Source organism: Equus caballus, chromosome 8 (genome assembly GCF_041296265.1).
Source record: "Equus caballus isolate H_3958 breed thoroughbred chromosome 8, TB-T2T, whole genome shotgun sequence".
Lineage (NCBI taxonomy): Eukaryota > Metazoa > Chordata > Mammalia > Perissodactyla > Equidae > Equus > Equus caballus.
In genome coordinates this window covers 1,109,643-1,131,663 of record NC_091691.1, presented here as the reverse complement: position 1 = coordinate 1,131,663, position 22,021 = coordinate 1,109,643, and the positions used below count along the sequence as shown (strand labels likewise).

Below are 22,021 nucleotides of genomic sequence, written 5' to 3'. Positions count from 1 at the left end.
CCTGGACAGCAGGCCACAGGGGAGCCATGTGTGCCTCCAGCCTCAGGGGCCTGTGCAATGAGCCAGCACTGCCTATCACCTGCATTCATCCCCACAGCAAAGAGCCAGTAGCCTTTGGAGCCAGTGACCACAGGAACCAGGGCTCCTGCCTGCCTGTGTGTGTGTGTGTGTAGACAGCCCTGGCTGTGGGCAGGCAAGCTTTGCTGTTGGGTGCTTTCTCCCCTGTTGCGGCAAAGATTGGTAAGTCTCCCAGGAGCACTGAAAGTGTGTGGCCTTCCTTCCAAACTCTGTTGCCCTTGCACCCCCAAGCGCTCACTTGGCCCTCAGACCTGCCCCAGATCTCCTGTACCCCAACTCCAGGGATGCGAGTGCTATGTGAGTTCACTGGGGTAGGGCACTCTCCCCCAAAAGGAGCAGCTCCAGGGACACAACCTGCCTCGTGGAAGGCTTCTGCTGGCAAGTCACTTCCCAGTCTGAGCCAAACCCTTGCATGACTCTCACCCTTGGAATCACTTGGACAGGAAGGTGCCTTCTGCCCCTGCACAGCCAAGGACACGGGTTCATGTGTCCACTTGGCTCATGCGTTGTGGTTCCCAGCTCCTTATCTGGAGGGGAGAAGGGGCCCCAAGCTACAAGGACCCTCCAGTTGAGGGCTCTGTGGCCTCCATGCTCTGTTTCGCTCCCTGTGCCTGGTCCTAGGGGGAGGGAAATCCAGCAAGACAGATACCTTCCTCCAAGGCTCAGGGCTGTGAGGTGAGAAGCCTCCAGGGTCCTGGTCAGGCAACTCTACCCCCTCCTGCCCCAGGGCAACTGTCCCCCAGCCTAGTGGAGTAAGGAAGGGACATATGATCAGCCTAAGTAGAAAGTCTCAGGACCAGAAACTGGATGCCCCACAGCATTTCCCCACAAGCAGACCATTTCACAGAGAAACCGAGGTATGAGGACATAGGCTGGGCCCCAAGTTGAGGGACAGACAAGAGCCTGGGAGCAGTGTCTCCCAGATCCAACCACCAGCTCTCCCTCAACTCAGTGCTGCCTCCAGCTGACCCTGAGGACATGCCTTCCAGCTGACCATATAGGATCTGGCCTACAAGGAGCAAGGCCTGCAGGGAGCCCAGATGTCTCATGGCCTGATGCCAGGCCCCTCAGGCGGCTGACACTATGGCCAGAGCTGGCTCTCTTACCAGCCTGCTGCCCAGTTTCCCTGTCCCCCTGCCAGTGTTCTCAGGTGAGAGGTGGGCCTGCCCTATACAGAGGCACGACCATCACTGCCCACCCACAGATGGGTGCACACAGGGACAAGAGACTGTGATAGGATCCAGTTTATTCTGCCTTGGGAGGGTGGTCCTGAGAGCGGCAGGTGCCACCCTATCCTGGGCAGAGGGAGGGCCCGAGGACCAGTTAAGGCCAGTGGCAGGAGAAGCAGGGGGCACGCAGCCCCTGGAATGCGGTGAGGCCAGGCTGAGGCCCGGAGGCAGCTGTGGTAGGCTGGGGCAGATGCCCCTGCTGCCCAGGGTGGAAGGCACCGGGCTGGGACTGGGCCATGGCTACAGGGCCGTGGACCCAGGCCACACAGGCACCCCGGGAAGTGGGTCATAGGGTCATGTGACATGGAACACGAAACACAAGCACATGGCTCGTGAATAAGCACATGGACAAGTGGGCACAGATTCACAGGCCAGAGGATCACCCAGCCTCAGCCGGATTCATGGACACAACAGTGTCACACAGGCCACAGGAGACACACAGCACTATGGGACAGGTGGACTTAATGGCCACAGGGGCCAGACCCAGGCCACGAAGTGCGAGGGTCAGGGGAAGGGGGCCTTTTGGCACGACTGCACTGGAATCGTGAGAAGAGGACAGTGGGGGCTTGTCTGGAGGCACCTGGGGACGGCCCCCACGCAGACCCTCAGAGCTCAGTCCGTCTTCCACACTTTGTTTAGCAGCTTTACCACCTCGTCGTAGATGATGAACACAATGGCCACGTCTAGGCAGACCCGGCCCAGGCGTGGGACAGTACCCTTGTAAAATCTGGGGAGAGATAGGATGTGAGAAGGCAGGTGAAGGGCAGTGCCTCTAGAAAGCGGGGTAGGGTCCAAGCATTGGAGAAGCAAGAACAGGGACCTAAATGTAAGGATTCTCTATGGGATGGCCTGGGGCTGGCAGGGGGTTTGGAGTGAGGTCCAGAAAGAAGACCAGGGAGGGCTTGGGTGGGGACAACAGCTTTACCCCTCCCCTACTCACGCCTTGAGCCCCTCGTTCCTTAGGATCTGCAAGCCGCAGTCCCACGTGTTCCGGTATTTGTGTGCCTCCAGGCCCTGTAGGACATGAGCACGCCACAGGGCTCAGCACCCAGCCCCTGTCTCAAGCTCCCCTCCCGCTTCCTAACCCCACTCCCACCTGCATCCGGGTCTTGATCACATCCAGAGGAGTGTTCCCAAATACACTCGCTGCACCTGCGATAGCTCCGAACACCCCAGTGATGAGCGGATTCATGGGTTTGTTGGGGTTGTCCCCTGGATGGGGGTGGGGGTTGTGGTCAAAAAAGGATGGGAGAGTAAAGAGGATGGCTCTCAGGCTTGGGGTGGCACATGGACCAGGGCCTGTGAAGGTGGGGGCCCCTGGTGAGGAGACCTGAAGAGGAGGAGCCTGGCCCCAAATGTCTTAGGGCCACAAACACACCTCGGTACCAGTTGCGCAGAGAGGTCATGACAAAGAAGCGGATGGCTTGGTTGGATCCCTGCTTCAGGACGGTGGCTGTGAGGCCCTGGTATGTCCCCTTTAGCCCTGGGGACAGGCAGGCATGGGGGTCACACTGGTGCCTCCCAGGTCCCAGCTGGGGATCAGGGAGAACCACAGGCAGGAGGGCCAAGGAAGGAAGGGGAAGTGCAGGTTCCTTCCAGCCTGGCTGAGACCCTGGACCCCACCTGAAGAAGGCCGGGTGGCTCACCTTGTTCCCGCACAATCTCTCTGACACCATGGAAGAACCCTCTGTACTTGGGGTTGGAGGAGGTCTGGTCGTGGATGAACTTCACCTGAGAGAGAAGAAAACAAGGTGCTGGCCCAGGGCACCATGGGAGGACACACCTGGCCACGCGGCTAGCAGGCCCAGAGTCCACCAAGGTCAGGCCAGGGTTGGAGGTGCAGCTCTTCCCCCTGGAAACAGGGCCACCCAAGGCTGCCATGGAACACGACACCCCTGGAGACAAGAGAGCCTGCCTTACTAAGGAATCTCTGCAGTTACATTTGCTGGTGCTTCCCACAGCTTAGACAGCAAACCCCTGTTATCTTATGTTTTCTGTTTACAAGTTTTAAAAAACCTTAATGCTTTCTCGTTGCCTTCAACACAGAATGCAGCCTCCACAAGAGGCTCTTCCTGAGAGCCCCCTGCACACCGTGCTCCCTCCTGCCGAGACCCTCCCTACCTTGATGGTCTCCATGGGACACACGACCACCACGGCCTCCGCCACGCCAGCGCCCAAGCCGCACAGCAGCCCGCGTGTGCTGTCCAGCCGTCCCTGGGCGTCTCGCATGTGGTTGCTGAGGAACTCGAACGTCCCGAATCTGGAGGCGGGGGGCAGCGGGGTGAGAGGGTGCAGCCGCCCGGGGCTCCTTCCCCCTGCCACCCGAGCCCCTCACCTGACTGCCGCCTTGGGGATGGAGCCGTAGAGCAGGGAGCTGAGGCCTCGGTACAGGCCCAGGACGCCGTGGCTACGGACAGTCTGCCGCACGCAGTCCCCTGGAGGAGGGGGCGGTCAGCGACCCCGCGCACTCGGGGTCCGCCCCCGCAGCTACCCGCGCGAACGGCCCTCCGGGGTCGCCCCTCCTCACCGATGCCCCGGTAGCGCGGGGGATGCGAGCGCTCGTCCAGCTGCAGCTGCGTCTTCACGTACTCGGTGGGGAAGGTGATGCAAATCTCGATGCCGCCCGCCAGGCCGCCTGCGGGGAGCGGGACCCGGCCCTGAGAGCGCCTCGCGGCCGGTCGCCCCCGCCCCGCCCGCTGCCCAGGCCCCTCCCCCGCCCCGGCCTCTGCGCGCGGGGAGGCCCGGCCGGCGCCCCACGCCCCACGCCCCGCTCCCGTGGTCCTGGCGAGGCGCGGAGGGGCGACACACGGGCCGAGCCCGGCACGCCGCTGGGGGCCACGGCCGCGCCCCCCGCCCGATCCGGAAGTGGGGCGGGGCCTCGGCGTCCCGGGCCCATCCGGAAGGGCGGCGGGCCGGGGGTCCGCGCCGCGGCGGAGCCCACCTGCCAGGATCGCCTTCCCCGGGTGCGTGAGCTTGGCCTTCCCGGGCGCCGGCGCGGCGGCCGCCAGAGCGCGCGGCGCGGCCATGGCGGGCGAGCAGGCAGACGCCCGACGTCGGCCTCGGGTCCGAGCCTCCTGCTTTGGGCGCTCTGTCCGTGGGGGCAGCAGCGGCGGCGGCGGCGGGTTATGGTCTGGGGGGCGGGGCGGCCGCGTCAGCTCCCGAGCTCCGCCCCGCGTGGTCCGAGCCGGGCCCCGCCCCCAGCCCGCCCCTTGCAGCCCGGGAAACTGAGGCCGGGGCGGGGCGCGCCGAGGCGGAGACGACGACCCAACCAATGCCCGAGCCCGGGTGTCCGGAAAACCGTGCGTGGTGGGGGCGGAGGCACGGTCCTTGGGAGGCGGCGCTGCCACTCGGCCTGGACCGGGGGGTCAAGGTGCAGTGTGTAAAACCCGCTGGGGCATCGAGCAGAGTGCGGCGTGGGAAGGAGCGGATCTTGGGGTCTGCGCCAGGAGCGACAGGACCGCCGGAGATCGGGGGTGGAGGAGAGGGGCAGACCCTCCCCGAAACATGTGGGCCTCACCCCATGCTTGCTGTTTGAAGGCTGTGCGGATACCACTCCCCCTACGGGAGTGAGAGTTCCGTGCAGTGCACACGGTCGGGAAAAGGCCCTAATACAGCCCGGCTGTATCCCCCGGACTGCCTTCCAGGGCACACGCAGGTCCCCCACCCCCACAGAGGTCTCAGCAATCTTTTGTCCTCTCCTACCCAACCAGCACCAAGCAGGGACGCTTTGCCTTGATAAACCAACTTTAATATTCACAATCGGCAGAAGGCTCAGAGCCAGGTTATACGTTCAGTTGTGTCTGCAAAGCGGCCTGGAGGGGGCAGCTCTGCCAGTGCCGAATGAAGAGAGGGTGCCCCTCCCGCCAAGCGCCAGGGAATCCGTGCGGACTGGAACTCCCTAGGAACGCCTGGCTCCAGCCAGAGGGCCTGGAGGCAGAAGTTGACCTCCCTGGGCCGGGGGCTGGAGCTGGTCTTCTCGGGCAGTCAGTGACTATGCTGGCCTCGCCAGGCTCCAGAACGGCTGGGAGGCTGCCATCAACGGGCCCCAGCCAAAATAAAGAAAGTCCAGGTGTCCCCGCCTCCCCTCGGGGTCCTCTGTGCTTCTGGGGTGATGCGGTCCTTGGTGAACTGGGTAGAGGGGGTGTTGCTACTGAGCACACAGGACACGCTGAAGCCGTACACCAGAGGCTGGGTGAAGGCGGGAGCGAAAGCATATCCACAGGGGAAGCGAGTTGGGCCTGGGCCTGCAGCAGGGCCTGCAGTCAGCATCAGCTGCTGGCCTGCACAGGGAGAAGCTGAGGGTGAGCAGGGCTTCTGCCCCTGGGTGGCCAGGGGCCCAAGGAGCAGGGTGACAGACCGGCCCTGACCACCCAGAGGCTGAGGCACCTGATAGAAGGTGCCTGGAGGAAAGGGCTGTGGGAGCTGCTGTTATGGGGCCAGCCACAATGGCTAGATAGGCTAGAGGGTAGGCTAGTCCCCAAATGGGACACTTAGCTCAACTGGCTGGGTCTCACTCATGCCCATCAAAATCTAAAAAAATTTTAGACTGACATTAATGGTAAGTGGGCATAATGATCCCAAAGGAGGACACGGTAGGAGCCTTGAGACCAGGAGACGTGCTGTGTGCTCACACCACACCCTTAGGCTTGTGTTAGTCCCACGATGCACTCCAGGACCCAAGAGCCTCTCTGTGCAGTGGGCAACAACCGAGCTGTCTGCTCAATGGCCATGCCATCCGGGCAGGCTCTGAAGTGCAAGCTAACAACAGCCTTGCTGCCTGGGGGCCAGGATCACACACAGCAGCAGCTTGAAGCTGGGCAGTTGCCAGGCACAAGAAACAGGCAGGAGCACCCCCCTGGCCCCAGAAGGCAAGTGCCCTCAGAGTAGGGAGGACAGTGGCTGTCCCTTTCTAACATTCCTGGATCACTGACCTTCTCCACATTAGGCAGCCATCATGGTCTTTCCAGCCCTTGCCCTGTCCATACCCCCGCCCCCTGCCATCTGAAGCCCAGCCAGGGAAGGATGGTGTGAATCGCCCTCCTCCCCTCCCCTTCCTAGGTGACAGGGGACTATGGGCTATGGGGTGCTACCTACCAAACAGGAGAAGGGAGGGCTCCACCACACGCTCCTCTTGCTTGTGTAGACTCTCTAAGGCATCCAGTCTGTCCACCTGCAAAGAGGCAAGAAAACGTGACCACCTACCTGGCAGGACAAGGGAAGTCTGGGCCTGGAGGTGAACGTGGGGCCGGAAGGCAAGCACCCAGCCTCCAGGAGGGTTAGAGCTGAGAACGGGCACATGGGGCAGATGCTGCACCGGCAGCGAGCACCACCTCACTCCACGAGAAGATGAAGCCTCTAACCAGACAGAGATGGAACGCCCTGGTGAACCCCAGCTGCTGTCTTAGCCCAGTGCTTTCCAAGTGGGCTCCTGGCTGCCAGGAGCAGGGGCCAGGAACCACAGGCTTTGAATGTGGCATTGATCACAGGGCTGAGTCCTCCTCTGGACACAGGGACACTGCCAGGACAACACAGCACTTCCTGCTTCCAGCCAATCTAGGCTGCCAACTCCTAAGGAGACCTGTCACCTGACACCTAAGACCCTCGACCGGGCAGTGTGGATGTGCCACCTGAGAGGCAGGGGCCATGACAACCATCTGAGGACAAGCTGCTCCTTGACCTTCCTCAAGGCCTTCACTGGGCGCTGCCCCCTGGAGTGCCCATAGGCTGGTGCAGACACAGGGACAGGGAGGGAACAGAGTGAGACTGTGCCATGGGGGCTGCAGGGCAGATAGCACCCATGGTGCTGGCAGGGGCTACAGCAACCGTACATCTGTGACCCCCCCCAAACAAGCATCAGGGTAAGAAATAAGAAACAATTACGTGTCCCCTGTGTACTCAGGTCTGGGAGAGAAGAGGCCAGGCGCCAGAACCCCAGCAGAGAGCCCTGCCACTGGCCCTGTGCACTCCCCTCTTCCTCCCTCCACAGGACCCGGGTTGAGGTGAGGAAGGAGGAGGACAGCCGTGGTGGACTCGCAACCTGTCCTCTCTGCCTTCAGCTGGCCGACGCCCAGGGCTGAGGGCTGAGCTGGGCTTGCACCCTCCACTGGGAGAGCCCTGGGGTGGGAGGGTTCTCAGAGGGACGACCCTCAAGCTTTCCAGATGAGTCAAGAGGTCTGGAACCAAGTTCTCCTGTCAGGAAGGGGCTGTGGCTTTCTTGTCTGGTCCCCTCTGCCTCTGTGACACAGCAATGTGTTCTGTCTTCTGGGCCCTAACCCAAGGCTGAGAACCAGCCCACACCCCACCACTGCCACAGAAACCCCTCGTAAGCCCTCTCCTCTTCCCACCATGACAGGCACCTGGTCCAGTGCTGGCAGAGGCACATGTGGCAGCATCGAGGGCAGGTGCTGTGGCAGCCCCTGCCTTCCAGGCCTCGGGGAAGTATCTGGGGCTAGGGGCAGGGTCCTTCCAGCAGGAAGGCAGCTGGAGCTCAAGCACACTGTACCATCCTGGTTTAGCTGTGTGGCCAAAGTGCTGACCAAGGTGACATGGCTGCCAGGATGACCTCTATCATCTGCCACAGAGAGGAAAAGTGCTCCCCCAAGTCCTCGAAGGCCCCCTGGGAGTCCAACCCCTTCAGCAATGAAGGTCCGAGTGGGCCCAAGTTCCTCTTATGCTAAACCATGGGCCTCCACTCCAGGAAGAGATTCAAGCCACATTCATCCCTCTTTATGCAGGGGCTCAGAACAGACAGACTGCTCCCAGGTTCAGACACCTTAGGGATGGGAAAGGCAGCCCATCATGGGTAGAGCAGTTCTCGCAGACAAGCTCCATATAGCACAGGCACCTATAGGAGGGAGCTGCTGTTCGCTGGGGCTGAAGAGCCACGGCCCCTTATAAATCCAACTAGCCCATGTCCCCTGGCAGTCCACATGGCCAGGGCTGCTCCTCCCCTGCCCCTGGTGAGTCTCAGTAGGCCACCCGCTCAGAAGTGCTGTACACATGGGACCAGACTGCACTGCAGTGGTGCCTCCTGCTGCAGCAGGCCGAGGGCCTTGAATGGCCCCTGGGACGGCCCTCACCAGGAGCTGGGCAGCTCCCAGGAAGCTCTGCAGACAGCAGGCAGAGCAAGCCCCTGTAGGCCAAAGCTGGCTGCACGAGAACTTTCCCCCCTTCCTGTTTCTTCCCTAACCCCCACATTAACCCTGGGAAGTCACTCCCTTCGGTCTCACACTGAAAGAAGCCTCAGGCTGGTGGCTTCTCGGCATTGTCAAGCCTCCCATCTGGCTGGAAGGTGAGGTGTATGGCTGGATGGGCAAGCAGGTGCTGCTGAGAGACAGCTTTTTCTGTGTTAGAAACAAACCAGACCAGAAGACAAGAGTCTCTGGACGGTGACTAGAGACAAGAATGCCTAGGGCTATGACACATAGGAAGAGTTTTGAAATCAGACACTACCACCCGGTTAAACAACTCATCTGCTTGCAAAGAAAGGCAGAGTGGGATATTAGGGATGCCAAGTGACATATGGAGTGGCAGAAGCGATGTGCTGAGACACGAGTATGGCCTCTGGGCCAGGGAGATGTGGGTCTGAGCCCCTCTTCACCTGTCAGCTTGGGACTGGAACCCCAGCGTCTGCAGTTGTAGAGGGGATGACCATCTACCTGTCAAGGTGTTACAGGATTAAGTGTTAATATTCCTACTAAGTGCTCAGCAAAAGGGGTCTACCACAACAGGTTCGCCAACAGCTGCACCCCCAACTCCTCCGGCGGCGAGATCTGAGGTGGATGGCCCACATGGAGCCCACGGTTGTGTGCTGCAGGCTCTGCCAGCTGGCCCCCCACTGCTCTCACCCCATGAAGCCCTCTGGCAGTGTGCAGGAGAGCTGCTGCAACGGGAAGTGCTTAGTTCTACCCAGTGCCCACATGGTGATTTTCTAGAAGAGGTAAACACTTGGCAGAAAACCACTCAAGTGTGAAGGCAAGAGGCCACTCCTGAAGGCAGCTGGGGCTGGTTGGGCAATCTGGGTGGCCCCCAATGGGCCACCACAGGGACTCTGCAGACAGGGGCCACAGTCACAGCCGTGCCACATGGCGGCCAGGGAGCTACAGCAGAGCCGGTACTTACTTTGCTAAGGTACTCCCTCATCACCTGGATGAAGCAGGGCACGGCCAGGTCCAGGAGGTTGTGTCTCCAGGCCAACTCTAGCACCACATCTGGGGGGAGCAGGTTGTAACAGGCGAAGAGAGAGGCCGCGAAGCACTCCCGCTTGCCCTCCTCCAGGAACCACTGCAGCAACTTCTCGGCCAGCTCAGCATCCTGGGACTTGGCAGCATGCTCCATGGCGTCCCACAACCAAGGCGCAGACGCACAGCTCGGGCCCACCTTGCCTCCTGCCACCTGAGGTACTTTTTGAGCTATGGAGGCCCTTGCCCGCAGAGGAGTCCCTGTGTCTTGGCCGCCTTCTGGTAGGATGAAGTACCACCTCCAGGAAGGCTGTGGAAGGCACTGAGCATGGTCTCATCTGCTGAACACACACGGGTGTAGGTGCCCTGTCCTGGGAGACAGGGACTCTGGCCTCAAAGCCAGAACGGCATGCAGAGGGCATGTGTGGGGCTGCTCAGGGGGTGGGTGCTGAATGGGGATGGTAACAGCACCAGCAGTGCCTGCTATGAAGGCCAGACTGCTGTGTTTGGGCCAAGAGTCAGTGCTATTCTTCCAGACTCAACATGAAGCAGCCACGACGGACAGGTTAGTGCTCAGGAAATAGCAATTTGCCTTTTCTTCCAGACATAAAAAACTCTATCAAAATCCCTAATTGTCCCTGTGTGTGGGCCAGCTAGTCCTCACCCGACCGCGTCCTAACACGCTCCCTCACACCCTGCCTGATCTGCTGTTCCTCAGCAGCCCCAGCCTTCTGCACACAGTCCCAGCCCCTTCTGCTCAGCCATCCTCTTGAGCAAAGTGTGTACAACGCAAGGTGGTCACCCCTGATGGCTGACTGCCCATGGTGCTTTTACACCCCACTTCCGCAATGGGGAAAGTACACTTCTGGTGGCGTGCTGTGACCACCCATTCACCTGGGACTTCCACCCAGGGCAGCCCACCTGCCAGAGCACTGCTGACACGTGTGTGTGTTGGGGGTCAGTTGGGGACCCATGCATTGTGGGCTCTTTAGTGCCACTCTGGCCTCTACTTACTAGATGTAGCACTGCACCCCCAGCTGTGACAACCAAATGTCCCCTGGGGGTCAGAGTCACCCTGGCTGAGAACCACTGCACTGGAAAGTATGCCAACCACTTTCTGCCTGTGGCTTTATCCTTCCAGATTCTCTTCCTGGTGCCATCACTCTGGGTGGGATCGCTGGCTGGAAGAGGATGGATGCCCCTCTGTCAGTACTTGCAGCACCAAGTGCTCACTCCCTCACTGCCTGAGTGGCGAGGAGCCCATGCATTCAACACCCGGCTATGTCCCACGGCAGGAAAGTGTGGCTGTGACCCGCCACCCAGGGGCAGCTTCCCTCCAGTGTGCCTGAGCCCCGAGGCCACCTCCCAGGGCCAGTACCTGGGCACCCTGACATGTAGTCTCAGAGCTTCTGTGGCATTTCCTCTCAGCTCCCTCTCCAAGGGCCCTGTCAGCACCCCAGGAAGGACCACAAACACTCTCACTGAGGGCAAGGACATGTCATGTAATAGTCCCAAACTGGAGGTAACAACTTTGGGTGAGGCTTGACATGCCCCTGATATCTAGTGGTCTCTGGCCTCAGCCTAAATGCACCGAGAGGGAGGCGCCTATGCTGGGTAGTGGGTGGCAGTTGTGTATGTCCTGGGAAGGTGCTCAGGAATGCCAAGGACAGCTCTGGGAGTAAACCCCTTAGGTCAACCTCATGGCCTTCAGAGGGGTTCCCGAGGGCTCCTGGCGGAACCCTTGGAAATCAGCTTGGCAGTGCAGCATATTACAAGGGCCCTCTTGTGAAATGCACTCTACCCCAGTCGGGAGATGCCAGGGCCAGGCAGAGCGACAGTGAAGCCTCAGGGCCTGGGATCTCTCAGGCAGCCTACTCTGACCAGCAGCTGCCCAGAACGGGATGTGGACCCAAGCATGGCTCTGAGCCACTGCTCAATGGCAGAAACAAATACTTTGAACATGATTTTAACTTAGGTGTTTTTATTCCCCAGATCTCGACAGAAAGTAAAGCAAGTGCCCCGTGAACACTGCCACACTGTTTATGGAGAGAGAAACTCACGAATAACTGCCAAGAAAAGAATCAACTCCGTGAGAGCAAGTCTTTTGATTGAAATAATTTTTTAAAAGGCTCTATGTTAACGACAGAAAATAATTCTCTACGTTGCTCCCAACTCTAACTCCATGTTCTAAAAAAGCTCCCTTTTTTTTTTTGAGGAAGATCAACCCTGAGCTAACATCTGCTGCCAATCCTCCTCTTTTTGCTGAGGAAGACTGGCCCTGAGCTAACATCTGTGCCCATCTAACATCTACTTTATATGTGGGACGCCTACCACAGCATGGCTTGCCAAGCAGTGCCATGTCCTCACCCGGGATCCAAACCAGCCAACCCCGGGCTGCCGAAGCGGAACGTGCGAACTTAACCGCTGCGCCACCGGGCCGGCCCCCAAACGCTCCCTTCTTAACTTCACCCTCCCTCTCCTGCCATGAAGGTCTCCTGGTAGGGGCTATGATTTTCCCCACCCCGCAAAGCATCAGGAGGCACACATGGGTGGGTAGGGCATGGCGAGACTGACCTTGTAGAGATGGTCTTTCTTGCAGAGCGCCACGCTCTGGGCCCACCAGCTGCTGCCCTTGTACAGATAAGCAACAATGTGCCTGAACTCGATCAGCTGGTGATTCTCCAACCGCTGTGCCAGGGCGATGTTGTCAAAGTTGTCATAAGCATTGACAGACGCTCTCCTAGGGTTCTAGGAGAACACAGCCTTTCCATGGGTGAGGGGACACAGACAGCAGGCACCCAGAAATTACTCAGTGGTGGTTTCTGCACCACGGCTTCAGAAAGGCCCCTGCCCATTTACTGATGCTGCCCCGTGGGGCCCACACTCCCTCTTGTGCCAGGGCAGCCTGCTGAGAACACACCGGCCAGTGCAGAGAGGGGCTCTCCAGATCCTGAGCGCCCAAGGCCAGCTGTGCAGGTCCCTGGGCACCTGCCGCCCTCTGACGGGGCCCCTTTCCGCACACTCACCTGATAATCCTCCTCTTCCATCAGCAGGTGGTTGAGCGCCTCATTCACACTCTTGTTGTTGTGGCCCTGAACTGACCACAGGTAAGGCTTCACCAGAGGCAGCTGGCCCGCCTGACGTCGGGAGAACGGTCAGGGCACTCAGACAAGTCGTCACGGGATCACTGGGCTGGGGGCCCTTGATGCCCTGACAGGCCAGTGCGTAAAGCTCAGCTCCAGGTCTCCTTCCAGACACCTAGAACTGACAGGCCCCACACGCACTCACACACAAAGGGCTGCTCGGGTTACTCAGCAGACATCAATTTCACCATGGACATTCTGGCCGGAATGCAAAACTGTACTGAAAACTAAGTAGTTCGATATGTTTAATCTTTAAATTGGCTGGGGATCAATTTCAAATACGGTTTATTAAACTACTACTATTCAGATGACCTTGGCCCAACATACCCTTCTCTGGTCCCTGGGTTCTGGCTGACTCACTTTTGAAAAGAAGCCGACAGTCCGGGTGTGGTCCAGCCGGGGCGCCAGCATAAGCCGCAGGTGGTTGATGAGCAGAGGTCTGTAATCCACATGGAACTGCAGGGCTTTACAGCAGAGTTCCACATCGGCAACCTGCAGGTGGGGGCAGAGCTGAGGGTCAGCCCGTGCCCATCTTCAGCCCCACTTGCTTGCCTCAGATGCCACACGCTCCACACCTCCTTCAGGTTTTTGCTCAAATGTACTTTATTATTGAGGCTGGCAGTGACTGCCCTTTATAAGACTGAGCACCTCCTCCTGACACACCTGCCCTTCCCCGTCCCTGCAAGACGTCCTTTTCCTCAGCACTTGCCACCGAAGACCTAAGAGGCAGGTCTTTGTTTCCTGCCTCACCCGAGGATCTGACATGGGCTTGATGCTCAGCCAGTGTCTGCTGAGAGAATGAATGAGGAGGAACGAGCCAGAATACACCCAATACCAAAACACAGTTTTATCCAAGCAAGATTCCCCTAACCCTCCTCAGGAAGCTCAGTCTGAGCCATAAGCTAATCTATTAACACGTCACATCACGTCCCCACTGCTCCCTGGCAAGATGCCGTGGTGCTCAGATGGGCAGCCCTGGTCAGCAGGGGAGGGCTGAGCTGCTCTGGGGTGACCCTGTGCTCATGGGAAGGCTGTCCTCCCAGGCGTGCTGACTGCAGGGCCTGGCATTTGGAGGAGAGCAAGGCGGTTCCTGCCCTCCAGAAGGACACGTGCCAGGTTGGCGGTGATGAACGTGTCTGGGGGAACATGCAGAGGTCCAGGGGTGTGTAAAGGGCACTGCAACACTAGAGCCATGCTGGGGGGAGGGGCTGGGTGCAGTGGGAGCCCTCCAGCCATGCTGGCTTCAGATGAGCCACCAGGAATGTGGGGCTGAGTGACGTCTGCAGACGGAAAGGTGAAGAAAGGGGACTGTCCACAGCCTCGGCTGGTACTGTACTCTCACTAGTTACTGACAGCTTTACCCTCCTCTCCACTCTGACTCGGACGTGCCCCTCTCAGACCAGAGCACTCACTGTCACCACAGATTCCGACCTAGATTGGCCACGGGGTCCCTAGCGCCCACCACTGTGGATGTAGAGGAGAGCAGTGACCCTCCCCATCGGGAATGCTTGCATTGGAGCTCTGGAACCTGTCGTTCTTCCAGGCTGGGCTTCAGACTCAGCAGTATGAGGCCAGATCAGGGTCTCCAGCCACACTAGACAGCTAACAAGCAGCAGGGCCTGCTGGCACATAAGGTGGGGTCCAGGGGCATGGGCAGTGGGGCTGGCGTTCACCTTCCATAGAGAGCTGCCTCCTCTGCCCCAGTGGCAGGCCTTGTGCTAACAGCACTTGTAGGAGGACTACGGGACGAGACAGCATAGTGTGAAAGGGCAAGCCCTTCTCGCTGAGGCTCTCCACTGGGGGGGCAGTGAGCCCCAGGGAGGCCCCGCCCCTCTGCATGGCAGGAGAACTGGCAGAGGTGGTTGTCAGCCGGCTCCCCACTAGGGTAGGCAAGACCATGTGCTTCCCCAGCCTTCTGAGCCAGTCTGTGCAGCCTTCACTAAAGCATGGCCAGATTGCCCCGTGTCCCTCTCGGTGGACAGCTCAAGATAGAGCTTGACTTGCCATGCTCCCTTCTCAGTGCTGCAGTGACTGCAGGGCTGGATAAGAGCTGGCCCAACACGGACACATGTTGTGTTGAGCTGAGCTGCTGACCTCGAGGGCACCTGGTGCCCTCAGGATGAAGCGGTTTCATGGCCCTCTGGAGCATCCACTGCTCCTGTTGGGGCACTGATGTCTGCGCAGCAGCCCCTCTGCAGCGACGTGCCAGGACAGAAGCACCAGCAAGGCCTTGCCCACCTGCACAGCTGGTAAGGATGGCCACTCCCAAGCCCATGGTGCGTACATTGTGCACCTCATTTCCATGGAGCCCTGGGCCCGGGGACAGGGCATTATCTCTGTTTTGCAGAAAAGCAAACCAAGGCTCAGAGATTCTGTCATGAGCTCTAGGGTGATCAGCAAGAGTGTTCTAGCTCTTGACACATACTGCACAACCTGTGAGAAGCACTGATAGTACGCCAGGCACCTGCTGTCAATCACTTGGCAGGCAGGAAACATTGTCCATTTGATGGGTGGGATAACTGAGGGTCACAGTGATGACACCAGCCCAGAGTGACAGAGACAGCAAATGGCTGAGCCGAGATGCAACCCTGGTCTGTGTCAGCAAGGCCTCTGTCCGGCCCTCTACTGCCCAGCCTTGTTGCCAGGCGATTCCAAAGCCCTCCTTTGTGTCCCAGAGTGGAGACAATGTCCCCTCTGCTGGGCCACCACAATAGCTAGTGTCCTCCACCCTGCCTCTCCTCCATGTATGAGCTGACAAGAGGGTGTCTCCCCCATGGCATCCTCTGTCAAACCAAAACAAGACCTGGCTGTCAGCTGCACTAACACTGCGGTCCCACACGACAGTCTCATCTGAGAGTGTGTGTCATCAGACCCAAGACGCCACGCTGACCTCCACCTCTCCTCAGGAGTCCACTGAGCCTGAATGCCATCAAGGTGGACCACACTCAGGTAATGGGATACATCAGCTGCTGGGACGACAATGATGCCCTGACACTGCTAAGAAGCAGAAAACACTGCCACCTCAACCATGGCATGCCATCAACTCTAAGATGCACTCTGATATCAAAAAAGTTAAATGTGAAAAAAGCACACCAAGAATTAATCAAACATGGGTTCTCCAGCATGTTTTTCGCATGCGCAAGGGCACAGGAACATGTGATCTGCCCACCCTTCTACCAGCAACCTGCAGACCCCACTCATGCCAGGACGTCCTGTCAGACGGTCACTGACTTCACACACCACCACACTTAACAATGCGGATGTGCGTGACCTCCGGGCTGACTGTTTTGTCTAACAGCTCCCAGTGAAGGCAGATGCTGAGACCTGGCTGGGTGCCCTCCTACCTGTCACCCACACCTGCCCCCTGCAGCTGTATGTGGAACAGAAGGCACAGGACAGGCAACAGTTTGCGGTCCCTAACCCAGGCAGAGGGGAGCCCACACCTCCACCGTGGGAGTGGCAGGACAGACACAGTCAGAATGCTACCTTTCACTGACAGACGGCAGACAGGAGAGACCTGTGGGCAAATTATTTATGCAAGGCCACTGGGACAAAACAAGGACATTCAGTGCAAGAGGCCCAGAGACTGAGGGCCGAGAGCTGCATCCCCTTACCTTCTACCACCTGCACAGAGCTCAAAAGAGGACAGGTCTGGAGGGCGGGCCCACTCAGAGACCAGAAAGAAAACAGCAGAGGCCTGCTTGGTGCTCACACTCAGGCCTGACACCTTCCAATAGCTTCTGGCAGCTGGTGGAACAGCTTGGGATCCTGGTCTAGTCCAGGTAGACTACAGGAGGTGGCACCTCCTGGGAAGGGTGGGGACCCAAGGGCCAGGAGGGCTGAGATCATGCCTCCACCTGGAGGGTGTTCACTGCCCCTCTGTGAGGCGCCTGTGCTCCTCTGGAGCTGGCAGTTTTGAGGGAAGAGACACTAAGGAAAAATATTCCATATGATGAAAAACATGAAACAACACAACAGGATGGTGGCAGACAGGGTCTGGGGTTGGGTGCCCTGAGCCAACGGCAGAAGGAAGAGCAAACACCAAGGGTCGGCTGTGAAGGACCCAGCGGGGAGTGAGCTGGGAGAGTGTGGTCCTGGGAGGCCATAGGGGCAGGAGGGGCAGCCGGGGCCGCAGTGCCACACTGTCCCCATCCTGCCTGCAGCCTCGCTGTGGCACCTTGGGCCAGTCACTACCCTTCCTAAGCGTCAGTTCCCTTTGTGCAGACGGAATCACCACCACCTGCACAGAGGATGGCAAACATCACACAGGAGGAAAGCAAACTGGCCCCGGGGTGCACACATGAGAGCTCATCACACCCGCCCCAGGACAGGCCTGGCAGAGGTGGCAGGAGCCAGCGCTGCGTGAGCACTCTTACCTTGGCAATGATGTCCTTGAACTGCCCTTCTCTCCAGGCATCTGTAGGGTGATTGATCATGGTGAGCATGGTGTTGTCATACTCCTCACACTTGTCACAGAGGAACACCAGCTGTGCCCAGAGGTGCGCCTGCTCCACAGCTCTCAGCAGCCGGCAAGATGGCCACGGCCGAGGGTCAAGCTTGTGCCACGTGTGCACAAGGCAGGCAGAACCTTGAGGAGGGCCGGATTACCTTTGCGATGTTGACACGGGACCAGAAGAGCTCCAGGTGCTCCGGCATCTTCTGCGGCTTGAATTTAGGGTAGAGGATGGCCAGCTCTGTGAACATGCCCATGTGGGCCCGCTCCAGGCCCCAGTCTGCCTCCAGGAGGGAGATCAGCTCCTCAAAGTAGCCCCAATCCTGACAGACCAACAGCCAAGCTTGGGGTAGGGGCAAACACACCCGACCACAGCCTCCTTACAGCAAAGCCCATTCCAAAGAGAGGGAAGGCGTGCGACAGCCACTAGCCCCAACTCCCTCCTGGTGGTGCACTCTGGTTACAGCCTGCCCAGCATGCCTAAATCCTGAGTCTGACTGACTCCCTTCATATTAATGACCACAAGCCTTGAGGGTCACCCCTGGAGCACTGTTTCACACCCTCTTCACTCCCTGTCTTCACTCTCAGTAGATAACCTTGCTCCTGCTTCACTGAGAAAATGGAAGTCATTAGAAGAAAATGCCATGTCTACCACCTGCCAGCATCTGCGCCCACGTTCTGTCTATAGGAACAGGTCTGTGCTCCTGCTTGGAACCCGCCACAGCCTGGAGCTCTAGGTCCCACCGCTTTCCACCCACGGTGGTCCCCCTGTTCTCTCTCGGCATCAACGTCCCTTTCTACAGCTTGCCTTCAGCAAACTTCCTGCTAATTCTCCTGTCCTAAAATGCCTTTTCTTGACCCCATGACCCCTACCAGCTCCTCGAAACAGCAGTTCCCATTCCTTTCCCTGTTCTCGCAAGCCCACCCGGTCAGGCTGCCTGGTCCCCAGGACTCATGGTCATCAGTGTCCTCCACCCTCAGTTCTTCTCCTGTCACCCGCCCAGCACCAGGACTCCACTTGGCTAACCACTCCCCTCTCCTGGGGACATCTGTCCAGTGGTTGCTCAGACATCACACTCTCTGGGGTTTCTTCCCTTCTTTACTGTAACTCATGTCAGGGGGCCCAGGGCTCAGGTTGTGGCCGCTTCTATATCTACACTCACCCCCGGGGGATCCCATCCAGCCTCGTGTCTTTATATACCATCTATATATGTCAACGGTTCCCATTTTATTTCTCTAGCTGGGTTTCTGCACTGAACACCAGCCCCTATTTCTCACTGCCTGCCTGACACCTTTACCTGAACATCCAATTGGCAGCTCAAACTTACTACAACCAAAACTTAATTCCTGCTCTTCCTGTCACTCAGTCTCTACCTCTCCTCTCCCCATGTCCACTGATGATAACTCTCTATTTCTAGTTGTTCAAGCCAAAAATAAATGGAGTCATCCTTGACTTTTCTCTCACTCCACACCCAAAACACTAGCATATGAAGTTGGCTGCACATTCAACCGCCCCCACAAACCCGACCACGTCTCACCCCACATCACCCCACGCTGGCTGCTCTCTTGGCTTCCACCTGCTCCTCCGTCTGCTCACCCCTGAAAGAGTCTGTTCTCAGCATGCAAGCCAGAATGGCCCCCTCACCCTCAGGTCCTACCATGAGTACAGCCTGAGTCCTTCATGAGGGCCTGTGCCCCTGACTCCTCTCTCCGCCTTGAGGGCCCTTCCTCGAATACTTGGCACGTTCCTGCCTCCAGACTCTGCCCTGCCCGCTGACCTTTACCTCAAATATCCCCATGATCAGGCCCCTCGATTTCTTCAGGTCTCTGCTTGATGTCATCCTCTCCCTTAGCGCTACCATGACAGCCCCGTTGTGAAGTTCCACCCAGGAACACCTGGTCCCTAGAGCTGCTCCATTTCCCCCATAACTCATCACCTTCAAACATGTTTGCTGCCTGTCAACTTTACTGAATGTAAACTCAACTGAATAGGGTTTTTTCTGTTTTGTTCACTGATACATTGTCTAGACTCTGCCAAGCAAACAGAGGGTGCTCAAACATTTGCTGAACAAATGAAGTCTTCTATTTGTCAGCCTCCAGACTGCTTTATTACTTTCTTTGCTTTACAACAAGCATGTAAAGTACATGTCACTGGAAAGTCACTAAGCCTAGCCTGACATTTTGGACGTTGGTGGCATGCACGCACTTTCACAGGCTCCCAGGTCCCTCGAGCCCTGTGGCTAAGCTCCCTCCAGGCTATTGTCCCCTCAGTGAGGGGCTGGGGCTTGAGTTCCAAGGGGACAGTAACATGGCTGAGCAAAGCCAAATCTTCAGTCTGCCCTGACGGACCCTACCTGGTCTGACCACATAGCTCAAGACTCCCATGCGCATATGCCCAGGCCCTCACCACACTGATGTCTGTCTGTCAACCACTTGACAGCAAAGCATAACTACAACACCAACACCCTTCTAAAGGTCTCCCTGGAGTTCCCTCTCCTGGACTCCTACATGTCCCCTGTCTCTAAGGCGTTCCACACTCACACTCTCTGTGGGCCACATGCTCTGAGGAACTAGGGTGTGGGCAGTCACCTGGCCATGAGTGGCCTGGTATTCTCAGTAAGTTATCCAAGGCTTGTCTCCATGTGCAAGCCATGGCCTGGGCTTCTGAAGGTCCAAGGACACAAGAGGAGGGAGAGTGCTTTTAAAAACACAAATACCAGCCAGCACGAGGTCCCGGATATCTAACACACCAATCTGATTTATTTTATAGACAGGCTGTCTAGCACATGAAAGGATTTTCCCATACAGACAATGCTTATTTGTGGCTGTAACACTAACAGAACAAGTGCTCCTTTATTTACAGCGTTTATCTCTGCTGCCAGTGGAAATCATCTCTGGCCAGAGACTAGTTACCTGGTAATAGTGTATCAGTTCCTCCAGCTCGTCTGCATGAACAACGATGTGAAGACCACACAGTTGTGCAAGGCAGAACTCCTGCCCATTCACACAGGAAAGCACACCTAGGGGAGGCAAGTGTGAGTGTCCCCGAGACAGGGTACAGCACGACTGTAGCTGGCTACTGGGGATGCAACTGCAAATACAGAAATACCAGCAAGTGGGGCTTTTGAAGTTTGATTCTGAACAAGTAGATAATTGTAAGGTGAGCTGCATGAGACTAGGAGAAAAAATAGAACATTTCTAACCGGCAGGCCAAGGGGGTGTATGAGTTTGAGACCATGGAGAGAAGAGAGCTCAGGCATTACTTCCAAACCCTGAGATGTGGAGGTTTGTTTAGGTGACAAGAAAGTGATGCTGGAATTTCAGGTTTGTGGTTTGAAAAAGGTTTAACAAAGCTCAAGGATAAGGGTCATGAGAGCATATGTCACCTGAGGGCTGTCTACACAGGAGGAGCTTACTTTAATAACTTTTTCTAAACTGTGCTTTTGTTTCAGGCACTGTGCAGCACACACACTTAACGATAAGTGTTAAGAAGTGACGGGGGCGGGCCCGGTGGCGCAGGGGTTAAGTTTGCACGTTCTGCTTCTTGGCAGCCCGGGGTTTGCCGGTTCGGATCCTGGGTGTGGACCCAGCACCGCTCGGCACGCCATGCTATGGTAGGCGTCCCACATATAAAATAGAGGAAGATGGGCACGGATGTTAGCTCAGGGCCAGGCTTTCTCAGCAAAAAGAGGAGGACTGGCAGTAGTTAGCTCAGGGCTAATCTTCCTTAAAAAAAAAAAAAAGTGACAAACCCCCTGTGCAGAAAGGACTCAGGAGGGGCCCTTGAACTGCACTTCTTTTGAGGGCTGACCACAGATAACCCCTCCCTCAATGCAGAGCCGGGTTCTTGCGCAGTTTCCCCACCTTCTACACACAGCACGTGTTTGCATGGTAGGCAAGGCAAAAAACGCAGGGAAACAAAAACAGTCACACAACCCACAGATAACCAGTCGTGACCTTGAAACATGACCTTTGCTCACTACTCTGTGCGATGTACACCCCAGCACATGCCAGCTCTCTCTTACAGTCACACACAGAATGGAATTACACCGGACATGCTGCTTACACCCTGCTTCTCACAGAATACTGGGAATATCCTCTCCCGTAACTGCTGATTCACTCTGAACAGCAGGGGAGAGTCACAATATATACACCATTTAATGAAGGCCTTGATAGTGGACGTTTTCTAATCTTTTATTAAACAATGCTTCAGAGATTCACTGAAGCTAAATCTTTTGCACATCTCTTTACAAACTTTTTCCCACTCACTGATGTTTCTATCAGAGAGCTTCAAGACGACTTGCCCTACCAATTCACCACAAAAGACCAGCAATGTCAATTGACACTGATTATGCTAATAAAGTGATATGATTCATTAAAATATTTTAAGTTATGACACTATTTATGATGCTGATAATTCCATGCTATTAAGACAACTTCTGGGAGCTGATTGGTCCAACATGGGGTTCTGTGGGTCTTTGCTTCAACCACAAACACTAGCTTACAGGGTTCTCTGAGCCATCCCAGAGGACTCAGAACCCTGCCTGGACGAGGCAGCCATCCAGATGCCTCCCACTTGGGACCAGGGTGCAGAGCACAGAAGGAAGGAGGAGGGAAGGCTTGGCAGACTGGCGCTCTCCTGGAGACTCTCCGAGCTTACCTCCTTCCACGTCCACGTGCTCTTGGCCTTGGCGCTGCTGTCCACCGCTGCCTGATACTTCCCGAGGTGGACCTGGTTGGAAGCCAGGTGGGCAAAGTTAGAAACACTGCTGTAGAGCAGCTGGGCAGCCTTGTACATTCCCTCCTTGTAACAGCGGTCTCCAACCTAGGAACAGTCAGGTAGCTCTGCAGAGACAGTCTTAAATGGGAAGATTCCTCAGAGCTCGTTTGAAGTTTCTAAGTAGCAGGGATATTTTCTGTTTTCAAAGGATGTGAGCA

General features: G+C 57.3%; 1 protein-coding gene across 6 annotated transcripts; it reads right to left on the bottom strand.

Annotated features, from left to right (window-relative positions):
• Nucleotides 1–1,307: 1,307 nt before the first annotated feature.
• Nucleotides 1,308–21,793, bottom strand: SLC25A1 (solute carrier family 25 member 1). 6 transcript variants are annotated; one of them, XM_070275962.1, is made up of 15 exons: nt 21,744–21,793; nt 17,239–17,406; nt 17,007–17,047; nt 12,991–13,122; nt 12,514–12,624; nt 12,062–12,235; nt 6,402–6,477; nt 4,249–4,437; nt 3,835–3,942; nt 3,643–3,742; nt 3,429–3,567; nt 2,954–3,038; nt 2,686–2,790; nt 2,248–2,321; nt 1,308–2,034 (listed from the first exon to the last, which is right to left on the bottom strand). In XM_070275962.1, exons 4-15 carry the CDS (start codon nt 13,039–13,041, stop codon nt 1,687–1,689), a joined length of 1,560 nt encoding a protein of 519 aa, XP_070132063.1. In that variant the 5' UTR covers nt 13,042–13,122; nt 17,007–17,047; nt 17,239–17,406; nt 21,744–21,793; the 3' UTR covers nt 1,308–1,686. The 6 variants fall into 6 exon arrangements, with proteins under 6 accessions (XP_070132063.1, XP_070132062.1, XP_070132065.1 ...); XM_070275961.1 differs by lacking the exons at nt 17,239–17,406; nt 21,744–21,793 and adding an exon at nt 2,404–2,519 and having other exon boundaries at nt 17,007–17,159; XM_070275964.1 differs by lacking the exons at nt 17,007–17,047; nt 17,239–17,406; nt 21,744–21,793 and having other exon boundaries at nt 12,514–12,751; nt 12,991–13,102.
• Between the last annotated feature and the right edge of the window lie 228 nt (nt 21,794–22,021).

Excerpts from the sequence above, each read along its gene's own strand:
- SLC25A1 (XM_070275961.1), bottom strand. The coding sequence starts at position 17,075 with ATGCTCACCATGATCAATCACCCTACAGATGCCTGGAGAGAAGGGCAG. Across the intron at positions 12,625-12,990 it reads CTGTCGGCTTCTTTTCAAAA|GCGGGCCAGCTGCCTCTGGT; the intron begins GTGAGTCAGCCA and ends TCCCGACGTCAG. Across the intron at positions 2,791-2,953 it reads AGAGATTGTGCGGGAACAAG|GGCTAAAGGGGACATACCAG; the intron begins GTGAGCCACCCG and ends GCCTGTCCCCAG.